Source organism: Tenrec ecaudatus, chromosome 10 (assembly GCF_050624435.1).
Source record: "Tenrec ecaudatus isolate mTenEca1 chromosome 10, mTenEca1.hap1, whole genome shotgun sequence".
Classification (NCBI taxonomy): domain Eukaryota; kingdom Metazoa; phylum Chordata; class Mammalia; order Afrosoricida; family Tenrecidae; genus Tenrec; species Tenrec ecaudatus.
The window spans coordinates 31,463,054-31,483,760 of NC_134539.1; the positions used below are offsets into that span (position 1 = coordinate 31,463,054).

The 20,707-nt window shown below is 39.7% G+C and overlaps 1 protein-coding gene and 1 pseudogene across 10 annotated transcripts in view; one reads left to right on the plus strand and one right to left on the minus strand.

Moving 5' to 3' along the window:
- UBAP2 (ubiquitin associated protein 2) overlaps positions 1-20,707 on the minus strand; it is a 123,250-nt gene extending 102,543 nt beyond the window's left edge. For 5 of the 10 annotated variants that reach the window (XM_075560036.1, XM_075560034.1, XM_075560033.1 and 2 more), the window contains exon 1: positions 20,333-20,455. Coding sequence is in view for 1 of the 10 variants with exons in the window: in XM_075560035.1 (XP_075416150.1) it covers positions 19,728-19,755 (28 nt within the window). In the remaining 9 variants the exon portion in view is untranslated. Of the gene's footprint in view, positions 1-19,727; positions 19,870-20,332; positions 20,486-20,650 lie in introns of those variants that run through there. The other 5 variants (XM_075560039.1, XM_075560042.1, XM_075560037.1 and 2 more) reach the window with 5 other exon arrangements.
- LOC142458980 (adenosine 5'-monophosphoramidase HINT1 pseudogene) lies at positions 6,827-7,345 on the plus strand (annotated as a pseudogene).

A 20,707-nucleotide genomic window follows, 5' to 3' on the forward strand; every position in this document is an offset into this window, starting at 1 on the left:
TTAATACCAGGCATCACTGATTACACATTTATTATAATAGTTCTGAAAATCAGCATACTAAAATCGACTACATCTAAAATTAAGTGTTCTATTCCAGTTACTCAATATTTAATTTTAAAAATTTTGAGTACAAATGTTCTTTACACAATTGATGTATGTATGGATTGTGATAGGAGTTCTATGAGTCCCTAATAAAATGATTTTTAATGTATTTATTTATTTTAATCATTTTACTGGGGGACCATACAATTCTTATCACAATCCATACATATACATCCATTGTGTCAAGCACATTTGTATATTTGTTGCCATCACCATTCTCAAAACATTTGCCTTCTACTTGAGCCCTTAATATCTACTGCTCATTGTCCCCCTCCCAACCCACTCCCCTCTACCTCATGAACCCTTCATCATTCATAAATTTTTTTTCATATATTATACTGTCCGACTGATGCCAGGGGCTTAAGTGGAGAGCAAATGTTTTCAGAATGATGAGGACAATAAATGTACAAATGTGCTTTACACAACTGGTGTATGTATGGATTGTGATAAGAATTGTATGAGCCCCTAATAAAATGATTTTTAAAAATATGTTGAGTAATGCATACTTTTAAAATGTATTTTAAAAAGGATTATTCTTTAAAAAAAATAAAATAAAATAAAAAGGATTATTCCTCATGCAAAGCTCTTGGGTCTTTTCTTTTGGGCGGGGGTAGGGGGGGCGGCGGCCATAATAACCTGAAGTAAAACAGGTTACATCACACTGACAAACCCTTAAGTTTCTATCACATTCCATTGGTATCTCTATATACAGTGTTTTCGAGGCTTTTAGCAGAATCACGCTTATCCAGCAGTGCCACCAAGGATCCTTAAGATTCACTGAAAAGATGCAAACTAGGCGACAGTTTGCAGGGTTATATTTCCGAAAACTTTGTATGTTAGCTTTCTTTGGATCCTATATAGTACATTTGTACATTTGTATTTTAGCTTATTCTATATTTAGTTTAGATTTGATTGGCCTTCCTATCCTTAGAATCATAAAGGTATTCAATAATTTTTTGTTCTCCCTTCCCCTCAGTTCACTACCAGCTTTAATAGACATTTGACAAAGGTGCTGATAGTTGGTAATAGAAATTACGAATTACCTAAAAAAGACATTATATAGCACTGCCAATGATCCCCAAAAGAACAAGAAACAGAATTGTTTTCTGAAACCAGTGTGGATACCTCACAAAACACTGTAACTACGTACCTCTATTTTCATAAATGTTATATATTTCAAGTTAAGGAAATTATACTAGAATTTCTAGATAGCTTCATGGCCTTGAATAAGAAATATATTACCTTTTAGATCTGTGTTTCTTAGAGTTAAAATTAAACATAATTATACCAATTCAGGTATCACAAGAAAACTTATGTTCCTGAAACCTACTAAACTACAGCTAGAAAGGGTATGGCAGGTTTTTTTCCCTTTTGGCTGTGTAATACCGTTTACTTTATTTTCTCAGTAGGTCCTGTTAACTGAACGGCTAGATAAAAGCCATGGGGAAATTATTGCACTGCCCACTAGGTACATGGTAATAGCAAATACTCAATTAACTAGAATACTCCACATGGCCAGTAGATTGATTTTAATTTTCCATCTACATTTGCATGTGAGTCGGTCAGTATGAGTACACATTTTGCTTTAACAACTCTAAGATTTGTTTGGTTTGAGTGCTTTTATAATTTTGATTGTACTTAGAGAAAAGTGAATTGTTTTGCAATGATTATATTAGTTAGCATTTTTTGTATACTCAGATATGCAAATTATATAACTGTATAGTGAAGAGATCCAAATCGATCAACTTGATTATTTCCAAAGTCACCCCACCCCAGCATTCACCCAAACCAAACCCACTGCCATCATGCTGTTTCCCTACTTATAGTGAGTGACCTTCTAGGGTTCTGAGACTGTACATCTTTGTGGGAGCAGGCAGCCTCATCTTTCTCCTGTAGAGCAGCTGATGGGCTCAAGCCTTGGATCTTAACCCACTGTGCAGCTCAGCATTAATCCTTTGCAATTCTAAGCATCTTAAAGTTAAGCATAAGGAGGGGCCCTGGTGGCTTAGTGGTTAAGCGGCAAGGTTAGCGGATCGAAGTCACTAGTCTCTCCCCAGGAGAATGACAGGGCTTTCTGCTCCAGTAAAGACTTAGAATGCCTAAGTTATTGTTTGTCCTGTCAACCAAAAATGTTAATGCTTAAGATGTCTGCAAAAAACTTTTGTAATACTACTATTTTACAGAAGAACAGGGGAAATAAGATAGATACCAAAAAATGCAGAAAGTTACCATGACACACTAAATTTACTGCCATCAAGTCAATTCCAACTCAGCAATTCTATAGAACAAGGTAAAAATACTCCTTTGGGTTTCTGAGACTTTACATCTTTACAGGAATAGAGAGCCTCATCTTTCTCCTGTAAAGCAGCTGGGGGGTTCAAACTGCTGATCTTGTGGTTAGCAGCTCAGTGTATAGCCGACTACACCACCAGAACTCCATGACATACTGGGGGCTTTAAAAATTGGTGGAAAAATCCCATTACGTTTTAATATCATTTTTCTACAAACTTTTTTTTTAAAACCCTATGATTCAAACAATTTTCTCATATTTTACGTAAAACTCCTGAAGATAGCCAATTTGTAAATTAAGGCAAACATCATAAGCTACCAAAATAATAATGAACATCCTTAACAATTATTGACATCCCTGGAATGTGAAAATGACTAGGTCAGGGAAGCTATATTGTAAGAATCAATACTGTCAACACTGTCATCTGAGGTACGTCGATGTGCTTTTTTCTAGAAAGTTATGTGTAGTAAATAAGAACTCTTCACTTCTACAACCAGCACCCAGTTGCCAGATCATAGGAATTCAGGTTACAGCTGTGTTCCATCCCCTCTAACACTCTCCACACCCACAAGTCCTATTATCCCAGAACAGATTCCAAGAGAATTCTTAGAATAGAAACAGACAGGAGCAAGAGATTCTAAAAATAATTCAGGAGAAACTCCAACATATCTATCTCAGGTTTAAACTACAGAGAGCACCAGGTTATTTCAATCTAATCAACACAAAAAAGCCACATTTACCACACCTCATTCAGCATAAATTAAAGATGTGGTAGATTTTAACATTAGTAAGAATGCTAATACAGTCTAAGCCTCTCATAAACAAACTCAGCAAAATACCATCTAAAGCTTCCTAGATTAAAGTACTAGACTATTGTAAATTATTTGTAATGTAAGGAACGTAAAACTGTAGAGTAAATCATAAAAGTCTTCTCTGGACATTTCTAGAAAAAGTTCTATAAAGTGATTCCCACCCCCCTCCAAGGTTTTTTTTGATGGTAAGATAGCCAGTGAAACAGCTGCATTTTCAAATGATCTCATTAGAAAGAAATGAAAATGGTTAACAGCCACCTGCATTTCTTTTTTTTTTCATTTCTAGTAAGATTTCCATAAGCCAATACTACAAATTTATCAGAAGAATCTTTCATTTTAAGGTACGTAAAACACTGCCTGCTGAAACTTATCTAAAAACCAGGTAATATCATATCTTAAGGAAAAACAAGGGAACATTTGATAACTCTGAAAAATTACAGATTTGTTGATTTAACTCTGAGAACAGGAAAGATTTCAATGTTGACTTTTTTTCCCCCAGCGTTGACAGAATTTTGAATCGATCACTAAATCTCAAATTGCAGGTATACATATTACTTGGCTGCAGCCATCTACTAACCGCAGAGATGTGTTGAAACATGTCTTAACTTGGAATAAGCCTGTTCATACATGTACTGGGACCTTAACAGCAACACTTTTAGACTTACCCTTGTCGAACATTGCATCCGTTCATTCATAGAAACTTCACTCAAAAACATAATCAGTATTTCTGTTTTGACCCATTCCAAAAGTTTTCTTTCCTTTGAAAGTACCAAAAGGCTCTAACTGTTAAGACAGTATCAAAAGATGTCAAGTTTGGAAGTCACTTCTAAGATATACTCAAACATATTCTTTTTTTTTTTTTCAAACATATTCTATGACATGTCCAAACATACACACAGACTACATCATCCACAACATCTAATAAAATTACATTACAGAAGAGCAAAATTAATTAATAATTAATCCAGACAATCTAGATAATTACTTCATGGGCTAACGGGTTCATCATTAAAAACAGGATGTTATTTCAACAAGCAAGTCTCCCTTATCAAGAACACCCACAGAGATGCTATTCCTTTATGAGGCCAGTGGTGTGGGAGTTCTCTCTCAGTCAGCCAAGGATGGGTCTAGTGTCCTCCATCTATATCCCCTTATGCCCAAAAGTCTAGAACCAATAAACAATAATGATGGGAAAAAAACTTAAAAAAAACAATGATGGTAACAGCAAGCATAGACTGTTCACTATATGCCACCCACTTTTCGAAATGTTTTACATACACGACACTAAGGGACATTATCCTTTCCAAAAGCAATCTGAGACACATATCACTACTACTCTATTTTAGAGACAAGAAATTTAAACAGATTTACAGCTAGTAAGTGATGAAGGCAAAATATGTTCCTAACTATTATGCTATACTTCAAAGCGAACTGCTCAATTACAAACTTGGAACAGTCTCAAACCCAGCTTTCTCATCTATACGCGGCAAACTGCTGTTGCCATCACTGCATATTTCACATCTGGTGAGAAAGATCTGTTTCTGGGCCAGAATCTCACCAAGCTTCCTAGCCTTCATATACCCACAGGTGCCCTTCCTCTTTGGCTTTATACTGTAATGTTTTATTTTTATTTGTTTAGCTTCTAATCTGTGTTCTTCCTTTTCTCTATTAAGAAAATATCCATTATCCTAACTTCCTCCTGCAGAGACCATTTTTTAATTACTGCAGAGGGCAAAAAGGTTTGGGCCAAGTATCTTCAAACTCTTAAAAGGAAGTCTACATTCTCAACCCAAGAGAGAAAAGTAGCAAGGGGACTAAGGAACTCTACTGGGAGACTCAATTCCATGCAGCTCAACTGCTAGTGCCTAGCATGCCAGGAGCTGACCAAGCTGACCCTTTCATTCTTCACAGCTGCCAGGGCGGGCAGGGGCAGGCCTAAAGCAGCTGGTGGACAAGGATGAACTCCCCAACTCCCAGGCTTGACTGGCAGGGGAGCCACAACTTTATCTGCTGTTCCATGCACATAATCTGCCCATGGAAAAGATGACTGCTGGTGAACTCTTGATCATTACACAGCAGTAGAAATGATTTGCTAGTCACATTTCCCTTTTGGGTTACTTAAGGTCAGGGACAGAAAGTACCTAACTGCCTACAGGTGCTTCACCCATCTGTCCCACCCCCTCCTGCTCCTTTCTCAACTCTGAACAGTCTTCAAACAAAGATCCTCATTCCAGCAGGTACTTTCTGAGTCTTCGCCCTACAAACCCTTGATAAGTCGCTGAATACTGATGATCAGTCTTTATCCCCCTTCTTCTAAAAGCCCTCTTTCAGGACACAAAAACAAGCTGATAAAATACAATTCACAAGACTTATCAAACCCACTGACTAACAGAACTCAACTATTCCACTGGGTTTCCAAGGCCATAAATCTTTTCAGAAGCAGACTGTCCTGCACTCTCCGCTGCAGGTGGGAGATTCAACCACTGACCTTTTGCAGTTAGAACCTTAACCCACTGGACCCCAGGGCTCTTTACACTCAAATAAGTACCTCTCAAACAATATCTTCATTAGAAGTTTACACTTTGGAATATATCTGTATTGACTCCCAATAAAATCGGTTTTGAAACAAAAAGAAACAAAAGAACTTGAGTTATAATACTGAAAGATTCTATTGACAAATTGATGCAAGAATCATTGTATAATTTTATTTCTGATTTTTAAAAATTCCATATACTATGCATTCAATTCCTCCATCAGAAATGTTTTTTCCTATCTTATTATATGTGTGTAAGCAATATGGTTGATTAAGGGTTCCCAATACAAATTTCAAAAGCAAATGTAACCCAGTATAAAAATAATTTTAAAATTTAAAGTTTACAATTGCATAGATAAGGACTAGTAAAATGTATTAAAATGTACCCAAATCAAAAACTTCTATACACACATCATCCATTAATCAGAAAGCAGTATTAATAAGTTCCTCATCTAGTAACACACAGACTTCCCATATTGCAGTTTTTTTCCTTGGGCTACTTATCAGATCCCTTTTACCTCCCAGTATATCATCACTAGGCTCCTCCTGGATCTGTGCCCACTACAAACATGGAGGCAAATCTTCAGTCTTTTTCCTTTCAATCTGCATTTCTAAAACCCTCCAAATCCCTCACGGGCTATGGCAACAAAGAATTACAGGATAATTATGCTATTGTCACCTGTCTGGTTCTGAGCCTATTGATACACAATGGGTCAGAGAATCAATAGAATGGTAAGTTAGAAGCTCAGAAAACCCAAGCCGCCATGAAATACTAGAAAACCTCACCCAGAATTGCCAGCACACAGCTTTTACCGTGCCATCCTATCCATGTCCCAATGGCAATGTGACAGTATCTCCAGAAGTATCACGACTTTCTCAGCAAATGATGCTTAAGACTGTGGAATGGTGGGTCACTATCCCAAGGGCACAGAACATCAACAGGAATGTCTAAAGCCTGAGGCCACATCATATTAAAATCAGAGTTGCTCAGATTAGGACTCAGACATTAGTATTGCCTAAAGCTCTCCTAGAAGTTCCTTAAAATGTTAAACATAGCTCCTCCCTCCCCAGCCGCGCCCGGAGGTCGAGATGGCCGAGGAGATCACCAAGGCTCAGGTGGCCCGGCCTGGCGGCGACACAATCTTCAGAAAGATCATCCACAAAGAAATCCCAGCCAAGATCATTTTTGAGGACGACCGGTGCCTTGCTTTTCATGACATTTCCCCACAAGCACCAACACATTTTCTGGTGATACCGAAGAAGTACATTTCCCAGATTTCTGTCACAAGATGATGATGAAAGTCTCCTTGGACATTTAATGATTGTTGGCAAGAAATGTGCAGCTGGCCTGGACCTGAACAAGGGATATCGAATGGTGGTGAATGAAGGTTCGGATGGGGAACAGTCTGTCTATCACGTCCATCTGCATGTTCTCGGTGGTCGGCAGATGAGTTGGCCTCCAGGTTAAGCATGCTTTCAGGGAAACGTATCCCTTCTCTAGGCAATGATCAGGTCAGCAAGTTAAAATGTATTCAACAGTACCCTTAAATTTGCCTGTGTATGGAGAGATTAAGGGAATACTGGGGGGGACCCCCATATGTAATAAAAGACATTATTGAATGGTTAAAAAATGTTAAACATAATTCTATTCCCAAACCCTCTATCATGGAGTCAAATTGTCTCAGTAACGACCCTACCGGACACAGAATTGCTCTTATGGGATTCCAAGGCTGGCTGTAGATCCTTACAGAAACTGACAGCCTCATCATTTTCTTTTGGTGGGATTGAATGTCAATCGTGCAGTTAGCCTAGTGTTTAACCCACAGCACCATGAGGGCTCCTAAGATATATAACCAGGAGAACTGAAAACATGGCCACACAGAGACATGTACACCCAATAATCACCCAAACAGAAATAACAAAATGTCCATCAACTGATGGGTAAATAAAATGTGGTATCTCCACACAAAATACTAACTTATTGTTATTAGGTGCCGTGGGATCCACTCCACCTCATAAGGACCCTCTGTGTAACAGAATAAAAACCTTGCTAGTCCTGGGCCATCATAATAATAATGCTTGCTATGTTTGAGCACACTGTTGCTGCCACTGGGTTAATCCATCTTGTTAAGGGTACGTCTCTTTTTCACTGACTCCCTACTTTACCAAACATGATGGCCTTCCCCAAAGACTGAGGCTTGAAGTACGGATATAGACAACAGCGTGGACGAAACTTGGAAAAGAGTATGCTTAGTCAAGAAAGCCAGTCACAAATGACCATGTATTATATAATTCAATTTATATAAAATATCCAAAAGGGATAAATCCATAGAAACCAAAGTCTATTAATAATTGCCAGGGGCTGGGAGGATGAGGGAAACGGAAGAAACTACTACTGGGTATTGGGTCTCTTTGGGAGCTGATGAAAAGTTTCCGAAGTTTGGCAATGAAGATAGCTGCATAATCTTGTGAATAACTAAAACCATTGAGTTGTATACTTTAAATAGGTGCGTACTATGGTAATATTAGTTATCTCTTCATTTCTAGAATACAAAGAAAAGTTCTCCAGTTTTCTAAATGTGCAAGCAGGACAACAAATGGTGTAGTGGTTTTCAGAGTGGTTGGTGTCTGGAACAGCAGTCCCAGAGCTCCTGAGAAAAACTCTCAGGACCCTCCTTAGACCTTAGAATCAGGTCTGAAACAAAAAATCCTACTTATGAGATCCATGCAAGATAAACCCTTCAGGACCAATCAATCATGAGAGGAGTGATACCAGGAGTGGTAGGGGGAGGTGGGGGGAAAAGGGTGGGACTGAACACAATGACCGACATATAACCTCCTCCCAGGGGGATGGACAACAAAATAATGGGTGAAGAGAGACATCAGACAGTGTAAGACAAGAAAAAATACCGTAATAGTTTATAAATTATCAAGGTTTCATGAGGGAGAGAGGGTAGGGAGGGGGGAAAATGAGCTGATACCAAAGTCTCAAGTAGAAAGAAAATGTTTTGAAAATGATGGCAACCATGTAGAAATGTGCTTGACACAATGGGTGGATGGATGGATTGTGATACGAATTTTAAGAACCCCCAATAAAAATTGTTAATTATTTTTTTTAAATCTAATTCACAGGGAAGTTTGAGAACCACTGCCTCCAACCACTGCCTTCTCATGAGAAAATTCATGCAAAGAAATTAAGACCCTGAAGCACACCCCACCCCAACTTCATCAGACCTAAAAGGTGAACAATAGGCACCTGGGAGGGGCTCTCTCCATAGGAACAGTAGAACAATCAACCGGCGAGATCAAAGGGGCAGTGTTTGCAGGAGATAATACTAGGAAGGCAGGAAGGGGTAGGAAAAGAGGAAGAGAAATGATAAACACAGGGTAGCGGGAACAGTGTTGTTACTTGCAGGAATTGTCATCAATGTGGCAATACAAATTGTGTATTACAAAATGCATGAACAGTAAATGGAAAACCAAATTTCTCTAAACTTTTACTCAAATCACATGAAAAGGAAAAATTGCTTTGAGTATCAAATTAAAAGATGATAAAGTAGCAAACAGCATAATTTCACTTAGTTTATATATATAATGGCTATATGGCCATTATCCGGTGTTTAAAAAACAGAAAGAAAACAGAATCACCACCTATAACTCCATTACTCCAACACCTGTATTTATCCTGTCAGTGTGCTGTTTTACATCACTGTGACGCACTAAACATGGCTGTGTGATGCTGTTATCATTGAACATTAACATATAAATGCTTGTGGAAAAGCAAAGGTACATTGCAATTATAACATCGCAATTATCCTGCATAGCTGAGGAATCATGTATTATAAAAATAAACTCTTTAGAGACCAAGACTTCTTTTGGCTTCAACCTTTGATATAAAACTCAGAACCAGTTGCTACGGAGTGGATTCTAACTCATGGCAAACTCGTGGCAACCCCAGGGTGTGTTAGAGTAGACACCATAGAGTAGAGAAAAAACCTCTCTGAGGTTTGCAACGGCTTATTTTTCAGGAACAGATGACCAGGCCTTTCTTACATGGCATCTCTAGTTGGACTCCAACGTCCACCCTTCCGGTTAGAGGCCACGTACATTAACCAACTGCTCTCAGGGCCTTACTTCAACAAATAATAATAATAAAATAAACTCTTTAAAATAAGCAAACTTGATTTAACTTTTTCTGATTCAGTTATTGTAACCATGTGACAGGTTAGGTGGGGAATTAGTCTGAAGCCATTCTAACCTGAGCAAGGTTAGGAAGCAAGTAAATTCATCATTATCATCTTGCTTGCTTTCTTGTCCTTGGCCTCTTTCACCAAAGTAGCAGTGTTTAATGTGTATCTGCATGACTTCAAGGCAGAATACGGCTACTTTCCAAAAAGAAAAATAAATCTAAATCCAGGAACAAAGCAATCTTTCAAGTGTTTTTTGTTGGTTTGGGTTTTTTTGCGGGGGGTTTTCTTGGGGTCGTGTCAGTTAAAAATCATCACTTTTAAAACCAATCTTTTTTCTTTTTTTAGTGGCTTTTCTGTCAAGTTTTAGAGACTAAAAAGAAAAAAAAAAACCACTACTACTGAGTAAATTCTGATTCATAAGATCCTATAGGGCAGGGTACTTGCACCTTTGGGTTTCCAAGGCTATAAAAGTTTACGGAAACAGACCTCAGCTGTCTCATCCAGAGCAGCTAGTGGGTTCTAGCATCCCAGCACAGAACCGAGTCCAGAGGAAGACCTCAAATACGCTTCATTTTTGGCAAACTGCAGAATGACTTCTGTGCTAGCTAAGATGATTACTGAGGGGGGGGGCTACTTTCTAGATATTCACGGAAAGTGGTAATAGATAGCTAAATGTCCTCACCTCAAATTCTATCCCTTGACCAAGCTAAATATGGTTTTCAAGACTAAATCGTTACAGCAGTAGACTGCCATGTTTCTTACAGTGCCCGCAGCTGGTGGGTTCAAACCAGTTAGGAGTCAGGCACCGCGGCATGCGCCACCATGGCTCCTCTACCTTACAGTCATGCTTTAGCCTCCGCCTTCAACCACATGCCGAACATACCCCATTTCTCATCCTCCCTTCCTCAATGTGAGTAGTGATTACTGTATATACTCATGTATAAGCCGAAGTTTCAGCACATTTTTAATGCAGTTTTGTGGTAAAATTAGGTGCCTACGCTGATAGTTGGATTGGCTTATACTCAAATATATATGGTACTTTCTACTCTGTCAATTTTAACTCTGAGGCCTCCTAGGAACACTTAGCACAGCAATTTGAGTTCTTCAGTTTAATTTTATTTTTGCTCACCACAAGGTATCAATCACCACTCCACACTGCTGTGGGTATGGTCCCCTCAGAAGATGTACATACATCAGCAGGGCTGAGGGGCCAGCTCACTATTACAACAGCTAGCAAAATCAGCCTGGAAAACTTAAAAAGCAGATTTTTTTAAGCCACACAACAAAAGTTGAATCAAATGTGTGGCTAAATTCCAACAATAAAATAGATGAAAATGAGAGCCGCATTAAATTAGGCCTGGGAATTCAAGGGCTGAGTCTGCACAGCCCCCCTCCCTCACCCAGTCAGTGAAAAGCCTCAGCCTTACATACCACAAATGAGTGCATTTTCCTTTCTAGCGAGTCCAGGACATTCGACTGGACAGACCTGTTGACCAAGTCTATCAGCCCGTCCAATGGCTCTGCTCACAGACAGCAGTAGTCCAGATGGGTTCAAGCCCTATCTGTAGTAGAAGATTATATTCAAAAGTACAGGTTTAGAAGTCAGATGGGCCTGGATTCCACAAATTACTAGATAGGTAACCTTGGCCAAGTACTTTTCCTCTCAAGCCTGAGACAGCATAAAATAAAAGCAGCAGTGGGATTGACTCCAGCTCAAGCTCCAACAGGGCTCTTTCAATGGCTGATTTTTCACAAGTCGATCACCAGGCCTTTCTTCCAAGGTACCTATGGATGGACTAAAACTTCCAACTTTCCAGGTAGGTATGGAAGGAGTACATTTGCTTAGCCTGGATCCACATCACTACCATTCCCCACGCCCACCGCTGTGGGTCTATTCCAAGTCACAGTAACCCTACTAGACAGAGTACAACTTCCCCACAGGGTTTCCAAGGTTGTAATCTTTACAGAACAGAACCAAACTGACATCTATCTCTCCGATGGAGCAGCTGTAATAACTATCATAGTAGTGACAACTGGAGGATTGATGTACACAGGCCACTTTTGTCTGTTAAATCTGTTTATTCTAAAATATTGACTCTATTTGCTCAAAAATGTTAAGTAATTTTACTAAAATATAATTTATTAAGTATCATAAAATCCTTCATTTAAATGTAGATGTCAATGGTTTTTAGTAAATTTACTAAGTTGAAAAACTATACCCCAATAAATCTTTGTTCAAGTGAACACCTGTAGAGCACATATCATTTTAAAAACAGTATCAATCCTTCAGACTTAATCTGTTTAACCTAAATTCTGAGCACTTCACAGAGTGCATTTCACTAAGCTTTAAGAATGAATTACCTAAGTCTGTATCACATTTAATAATTCAGCCTCATTCCGACACAACAAGAGAAACTTTCATCAGTGTCTCAAAACCTGGAATCTTTATAGCAGTGAATAGTATATGTAAAACATTGTTAGTCTTCCCCAAAGCCCAAATGGTTACACTTTCCCTATAATAAACTGGTCATTTTACTTTACTATGGGAGATGTAACAGAAGTACCATATATACTCGTGGATAAGCCCTATTTTTTCAGCACATTCTTAATGCATTTTGTGGTAAAATTAGGTGCCTCAGCTGATAGTTGGGTCGGCTTATACTCCAGTATATACAGTAGCTGTTTTTTTGGCTGGTTCTAATGTTCACTCACATGGATGAAAACCAAAAGACTGGAGGTTCAATTCCTCACAGAGGTGTCTCATCAGAATAAGGACATGGTGACTCACTTCCCAAAATATCAGCCATTGAAAATCTTGCAATAAGTAGTTCTATTAACATGCATGGAGTCACCATGAGTTAAGGCTGACTCAGAGTTGTTGTTTTTTTAATCATCAACTTATCAGATAATCTGGATGAAGTTATGTGTGATAAATAAGTGAGAAAATAATCACTTGAGAAATGAATGATTCATTAGAATACTTCAGTGAAATATACAAAGAAATTTTAATGAGTCAGTAGGAGAGATTATAGAAGACATATTAAGTATGACAGAAAATCTGAATGTGGAATTAAATCAGATATTATTAAGTCATTAATGCATTTTCCTAGGAATACTACTATTGTAGCTATGAACGTAAGAGAAGCACTTCACACTGAAACGTTTGGGGGCAATACCATGATGTCATGTTTGCACTTTACCTTCAGATCATTCCTCAAGCCAACATGTGTTTTAGAATCTTGAAATGACAAGTGTTATGTAACATATCTGTTCTCCAAAACAAAACATTTTTAAAAGATAAGCATAATATAGAGAAAAGCAAATGTGGCAAAATATTAAGAAGTGACTTTAGGTAAAGCATTTAGGTATGCTCATTCTTCTCTCAATTTTTATTTGGTAGATCTGAAAATTTTTCTATCTAAAAGTTGAATGGAACAAAATTTTTAAGTTCAAAAGTTAAAAGACACAGGAAAATAAAAACCAGAGGTGAAAGCAAAATGTGATGGCAGAAACATATTCCATATATTTATAGTTAACAATCACTGCTCCAGTTAAGAGAAAGTGATAGATTAAAAAGCAAAAATTCAATTATGTGATAATACAAATCCAGTTACATGATATTCAAAAATGATATACATGGAAACTTTTAAAAGTTTGCGGAAAAAGTCTTTTTCAAACTTTTTGAAGCCCCTCCCTGTCTAAAACATCCCACTGGAACTCCTCCCAGAAACTAAGACAATACTAAGTGATTGGCAAGGATGTGAGAAGTACAATTCACTGTCTTCAGAATGAAGTCCCAAAGCCTGGGGCACATCCACTGTACATAGCAAGTTAAAGGTCTTCCCTAGGCATCTAGAGCAGTGGTTTTCAACCTGTGAGTCACAACCACTTTGGGGGGGGGGGGGGGGAGTTTGAATGACCCTCTCACAGGGGTCGTCCAATTCATAACAGTAGCAAAATTACAATGATGAAGTAGCAATGAAGATAATTTTCGGGGGTGGGTCACCACAACATGAGGAACTGTATTAAAGGGTCGTGGCATTAGGAAGATTGAGAACCACTGATGTTAGCTTATGTACCATTCTCAAAAAAAAATCAAAAATAGTCACTTAGTCACTCAACTTTTGTGTGTTTCAGACAAGGTCTACAGTTGAACTGAGAAAATGGCGGTGGAGGATGGGACACAAATGTTCACCAGGAGACAAGTGCAATTTGTAATTATACAATTTGGACATAAGGCAAATACCCATTAACAATAGAAGAGCTACATAGCTGTGAAAGTTCATTAAAATAAAATACCATACTACAGAAAATGACTGACAGTTATCAGTCAGCACAGGTGAATCTCCGTGTAACAGTGAAAGAAGCAAATCTCAAAAGGATCGTAATTCATTTAGAACAAGATTAAAAATGGGCAATATTAAACCACATATCTACAGGCATATACATGGGGCAAAAATTACTCTTAAAAACTCATTAACAAACCCAAGTTTGAGGTTATGGCTACCTCTGGAAAAGAAAGGAAAGCTTTAAAGAGAAGGAATATGCAAGAGGCGTCTAAGTAGTAGTGTTCTAGCTCTTTTAATGTTCTACTTCTTGAATGGTTCATTTAATCTCTTTAAGAACTCTACATGTGGAGTAGAAAGGGGGAATCAATCACAAGGATCTTACAAACAGCCCCTCCATGGGGGATGAACAACAAAAAAGTGGGTGAAAGGAGATGTCGGACAATATAAGACATGACAAAATAATAATAATTTATAAATTATCAAGGGTTCATGGGGGGAGGGGAAAAATGAGCTGATACCAAGCAAAAAGAAAATGTTTTGAGAATGATGATGGCAAAAAACAAATGTGCTTGACACAATGGATAGATGGATTATGATAAGTTGTAAGAGGCCCCAATAAAAAAGGAAAAAAAACTACACGTTTAAGAACTTTTGCATTTCATATCACCTTCTGAATGTACAGTGTATTTTTAAATATATATAAGCACAATATTATAAGACTTTTCAAAATATATATATATACTTTATGTAAAGGAAAGACTGAAGATTTACACTGAAATGTTAAACTGTGATAGTCTTTTTCAGGTTTTCTAAAATGGGTAATGACTCAAATTTTCTAACTATAAATCACAGAGAAATAGAAAGTGATAGTAATGCTTTTCACGTAGATTGTCTAATTAGAGTCTCACACTACAGCTCTACTTTCTGGGGTAAAATTGTTGTCATCTGATCCAAAAACATACCCTAAATTGGAGATTGATAATATAAATTGGTGAAAATAGAGGAAAATCTGGTTTGGTCTGGAAAATAATTTAAAGCTAAGCTTGCCAATAAATCCTAAAGGCCAAACATTTCTTCTAAATCTGTTTCAGTGAAACATGCATTCATTCAGTCTCTTGTCTAATGATTTTACAGTGCCAACACTGTTACAAAATGAAAAATCCCACCTTTCAAAGAGCACACAGGGTAGCCAGGAAAGCACACATGTACAAGCAGAACTATATGAGAATAAGTATTGCTACAAAAATCTTATGAGCCCTTATTAAAATTGTCAAAATATGACGTTTCTTAATAAATCCATGCTCCACTTCTCAAAGTGGAGTTTCCATCTCTCTAACCCTTTCACTTCTGCACTTTACACCTGAATGCAGCTTTGGCAGCCTCAAGGGATTCCTTTAAAATGTTGAGTTTGGAGAAAAGAAATCAGAAGGAACACGATCGGGTGCATGTGGTAGGTGGGTGGGAGGTGCCCCACAAAAATCTCATAGGAAAGCCCTTGCTGTCTTTGAAAGATGAGCAGCACACTGTCATGGTGGATAAAAATTCCTGGACACAACTTTCCTGCTCTTTTCCCTCACCAATGCAGTTTGCAATTTTCTTCAAATGTCTTCATAGGAAGCCCCTGTGAGCACCTGTATCCTTCAAGAAAACTTATCAAGATGACCTTCTTGAAATCCCAAATAATCTGAGCTGACCTCTCTGCCTTGAATTTAACTGGCCCAGCAGATCCCAAATGAAGCCACTGCTGTGACTAGACCTTTTTTTTTCTTTTTGAAAGTACCCTAATGAGACTAAGACAAGTCTATTAGTGAGAGAACTTATCTACAGCCGCTCACTGATCACAGAGACATGTTTAAATATTTTATCTGGAATAAACCTGTGCGTGAATAGACCAAAAACTCAACGGAGTGCCATCGGGCCAATTCCAACTTAGAGACACTATATGGGGCTCCCAAGAAAGTAAATCTTTACAGAAGAGATCCAACAGGGTGACTGGCAGGCCTGAACCACTGACCTTATGGTGAGCTGTCCAAAGCTTACCTGAACCACCACCAGGGTATCAATGTTTGCTCACTTACCCATGTACACCTTGCTCAAGCCCATGGAGTTGTAAATGTATGTAATGTTTAATCTGCTTGCTAAGGACGTGTATTTGTTATGGGGGCAAGTGGCAAATAAGAGTCAGAAGACTGGTCTCCCAAGAGAATAGGGTCCATAACTTTCTCAGCTGAGATGGAGTGTTGAGAATTTTTAATTGCAGGGGAGAAAAGAGGGATGTGGAGGGAGAAAAGAGGAGAGAAATTAAGAGAAAAGAAAAATTAACAGAAAAGTGCAAAGCATTAAGAGGAAACAACTAAACCATCTTAAGAGTTCACACATTTCATACCATTAATATTTAAAGCTGATATAAGATTGAAACGACACAGAACTTGTCAAAGCAGTAAAGGGCTTACTGCTGTTCCAATGTGTATGTGCAGCATGAGGGCAGCACAACTGCAAGTGAGGTCATACCTCTGTGACACTTACCACATTAACAGCGGGAAATACAGTTCCATCCAAAGCTTTAAATCCAAATGAAATCCCTCCTCCACAATTCTTTTAAAAATATTTTCACAGCCACAAAAATAATTTTTTTAATTTTCAAATCCAATAAAAAATATGTCCTATTAACTTTTGGAATACCTGAGGGGAAACACACACACTCCCACAAGTATTTCTGTCTTAAACTTAATAGCATTAAAATTTTAAAAAAAAACTTAATACCTCTCTTTAATCCAAATATTCACTCCAAATGAACTCGGTTCAAGTCAAGTAAATACTTAAATGCCATCAGAAAACGAGTTATTTGAAAAATGGGACTCAGTCTGATACACAAGCTGTGGCAGCCATAAATCCACCAGCTCACGCTTCAAAGGCTATACTAAGAAAGTTAAAAACTAAAATAATTTCCTTCCTTAAAAAAGTACAGGACACACACACAAAAAAAAGTACAGGACAGGGGAGGGGGGGAAGAGGAGCTGATACCAAGGGCTCAACTAGAAGGTAAATGTTTAGAAAATAATGATGGACACATATGTACAAATATGCTTTATACAACTGGTGTATGGATTGTTATAAGAGCTGTAAGAGCCCCCAATAAAATCATCTTTTAATTAAAAACATTTTTTTAAAGTAGGGGACAAGACATTTGCTGTCACACATAGCAGGTGTCATTGTTAGAGATTTCAGTGATTAAAATGGGAAACAGAAACTTGTTATTTTCCTTATTATCAAAGCTCTTTCTTGGAGCCACACAAGTATGATGGTTTTTGTGGTTTTGCACATTGGATGTCTTAAGCTGAGTAGTTAGGGGCTCCGTCCTAATTAGAGGTCAACACGGTGACCTGATCTATGACAAATCTGTGTTATATACTCTAGTAAATGGCTAATAAGTCAATTGCAAACACACTGAATGTACAAATCTTAGCACTGGTGCTGAAATCTCTTCAGAATAGTCATCATGATTTAAAAGTTTAAGATTTTGCAAGCATCAAGTGTTAAATCAAAACTAATGAATGTTGCATTTTCATACTAGAAAAAAAGTACAGGACATACAGGAACACTGTCAAGAAAAACAAATAAGATTAGTTAAGTCATTTACATTAGTTAAGTAATGTCAAAACATACCTCACAAATTTGGCTCTTTGATCTTTACTTATCAAATAAATACTTTAATAGTTGAGTCAAAACTATCATGGTGACACAGGTCCTCCCTCTCTTTGCCTTCTTCCACTTTTGGGGGGGTATTAAATAGGGGGGGGCAACAGCTGTTTCTAAAATCTATCAGAGATCCACCAACACACCAGTCAACACCACAGGTGCCCTAACACTTGGCTTTAAAGGACACTCCACTTACTCAAATTCACAACTAAGGGCTAGCTAGGATTTGCTGACATACGAATTACTTCACCAGGAGGACCAGAGGAACTTCACAACCTTGTGCATTCATACAGACTGTTTCTTTTGAAGTCATTAATTCTTTATAATATACGCCCCTCAACACACACACACACAAAGATCTTATCGCAAAGGAAATCTTAAGTCATTATTGAGAAATGAAATGCCTAGGGTTAAGATTAATATTTCAAAACAGTTCATATGGTCAAAATAGGTTTGTACTTTCTCGTCCAGTAAATACTTTAAGGGGGTGGAAACAGCAACCGATTTCCATGAAAACACAACTGCATATTTGAAACACAGACAGTTAAGTCCATTCTTCTCTGTGTTCTACCACCATCTGTCCCATAAACCATCTAAAGCCTATCAAGATAGTACCAAGAGAGACCCTGCTGGTGAGCCCCTACACAGGCAGCACCAGTTACCAGGAAAGGGAAGCAGAGGTGGTGGTATTTCTGCCTTGCTGTAAAGGCAGCTCCAAGTGACTACTTTCTGCTGATCGGTCCAGCCCACATTTAAAGAGAGGCCAGAGGAAACCACAGCAGACGGAAATGGGCAGAAGGGGCAATTACCACAGCCCTTCCTAAGGCCCCAATATCTCCCAAGCCACCATTCCAGCCATATTTCAATCACATCCAAAAGCCTCCCCTCTTTTAACTGTTTAATAATTGTTGAGGGTCACAAAGAAGAGAAATCAGAACTGTGGGAAATTGGGCGGAGGTCACCTTTCATCCCGTGTGCAATAGTCATGAGGAGGAAAAATCAGAGCAGCACACGAGGGGCAAACTAGTCACTTCTGCCTAAAGAGCAGATTTACAGCAAAAAAGGGATGCGCCGGTCAAGGGTTCCACAAGCAGGGGAGCCTTCTTACTGTACTGAAAGATGGTATCCTTTCCAGCTTGGATTTTACTCCCTTTCCCAGAGATGTACGGGGACCACGGCAATCTACCCAACCAATGACTAAGATACGGGAAGGTTAGGTGTCATCTTCTATCCACTGTACCAATCAAATTAACAGTAAAAGGAATACACAATTTATGACAGAAAAGAGAGAAACACACTAACTCCCGGGTAGGGAAAACTCAGTGTTATCGTAATGGAAGAGAAATTGCTTTTAAAAGGGGCTCACCCAAAAAGTGAATGATATATCTATCTATCTATATATAAACATCTTCAAATAAAAGATGGCATTTGGGTAATTTATGGAGACTTTCAAAGTTCCCGACTGTTAGGGTGCGCTGGCGCAGTAGACAAAAGCCCGCATACTGAGAGTGTACGGACACTTTGGAGATGAGGAAAAAAAACAAAGCCCATGAGAGGCGGTAGTAAACTACAGAATTAGGTCAAACAGGAATAACAGGAACGATGGTGGGATCAATCCCCAGAGGAAACAAGGGTAAGAGTCCAGAGAAGTGAATTTGAGACGCCTGGGTAACTAATTAGATAGAATGCCTGCGGAGGGGGGGGGGAGGGGGGAGAAAAGCAGTGAGAGAAAGTGATTCAGAGGCAAGGAAAACTGAGTTGTCATCGAGCAATGAAAGATGCAGCATTTGAATATGTAGGACAGCGACTCACGGTTCACAAAGAGCTCGCAGATCCACATTAAAGAGCACACTGTGTGTGACACGGCCGGAGACCGCAGGAACCGGGGCTGAGGAAGAAAACGGTCCCAGGGGTCTGAGCCCCAGGCTCTCCGGCAGGAGAAGTGGCGGTAAAGCTAGAGAGCACAGAAGTTGGCTCTAAGACGGCCAGTCCCAGAGCCAGCGACGGGCGTAAGAGCAGAAAAGTGGCCAGGATGCGAGCGACAGCGTGGCGCGGGAGCGCCTCCGGACTGGCAGGGACCGAGGTGGGAGAAACCACACCCTCCAGGGCAGAAGCCTGGGGGGGAGGGGAAGAGCCCCCAGGGTCTGGGTGGGGCCGGTCGAACCAGAATGGGGGGGTGGGGGGAAGACAGGAAGGAGGACTGGAGCAACCGAGAGAGGAAAGGGGACGCGCGGGCCTGAGCGTTCAGAGGACGCGTCCAGTCGGCGAGAGTAGCTCGGCCCGGTCCTCGCGGGTGGGCGCCGGGGCAGTCTGAAGAGGGTTGGGGGCAAAGAGGAGCTGCGTCGAGGACGAGAAAGCGAACACCGCAACGCTCAAGGGCCTGGAGCAGAAAAGGCGAGGCAAAGAGGGGCAATTACCGCTGCTGCTCACGCTGGAGTCGGGACCCGCCAGCCGCCGCCGCCGCTCGTTACCTGCCAATGTGCCTCTTACAAAGCGGCGGCGGCGGCGGCGGCGGCCCGGCCCGTCACGTGACCTGTACGTCACCCGCGAAGGCGGGGTCACCACAGGTCGCTGGCGCGCGGCGCCTCCGTTTTCCGAGGACGCGCGCCGCTGCCTCCGGCCACCGCCCTGCTCTAAGCAGCGAGGCCCACAGTGGGGAGAAAAGGGACCGGGGTAGCTGAGGCCGCTTACAGAGGAAGTCTCGTACTTGGCAAAGTTGGGGAAATATTACCCACCGCCTCCAGGAGCCCCTAGAACCGAAGCTCGTCGCGCGGAGATGACCTCACAAGGCA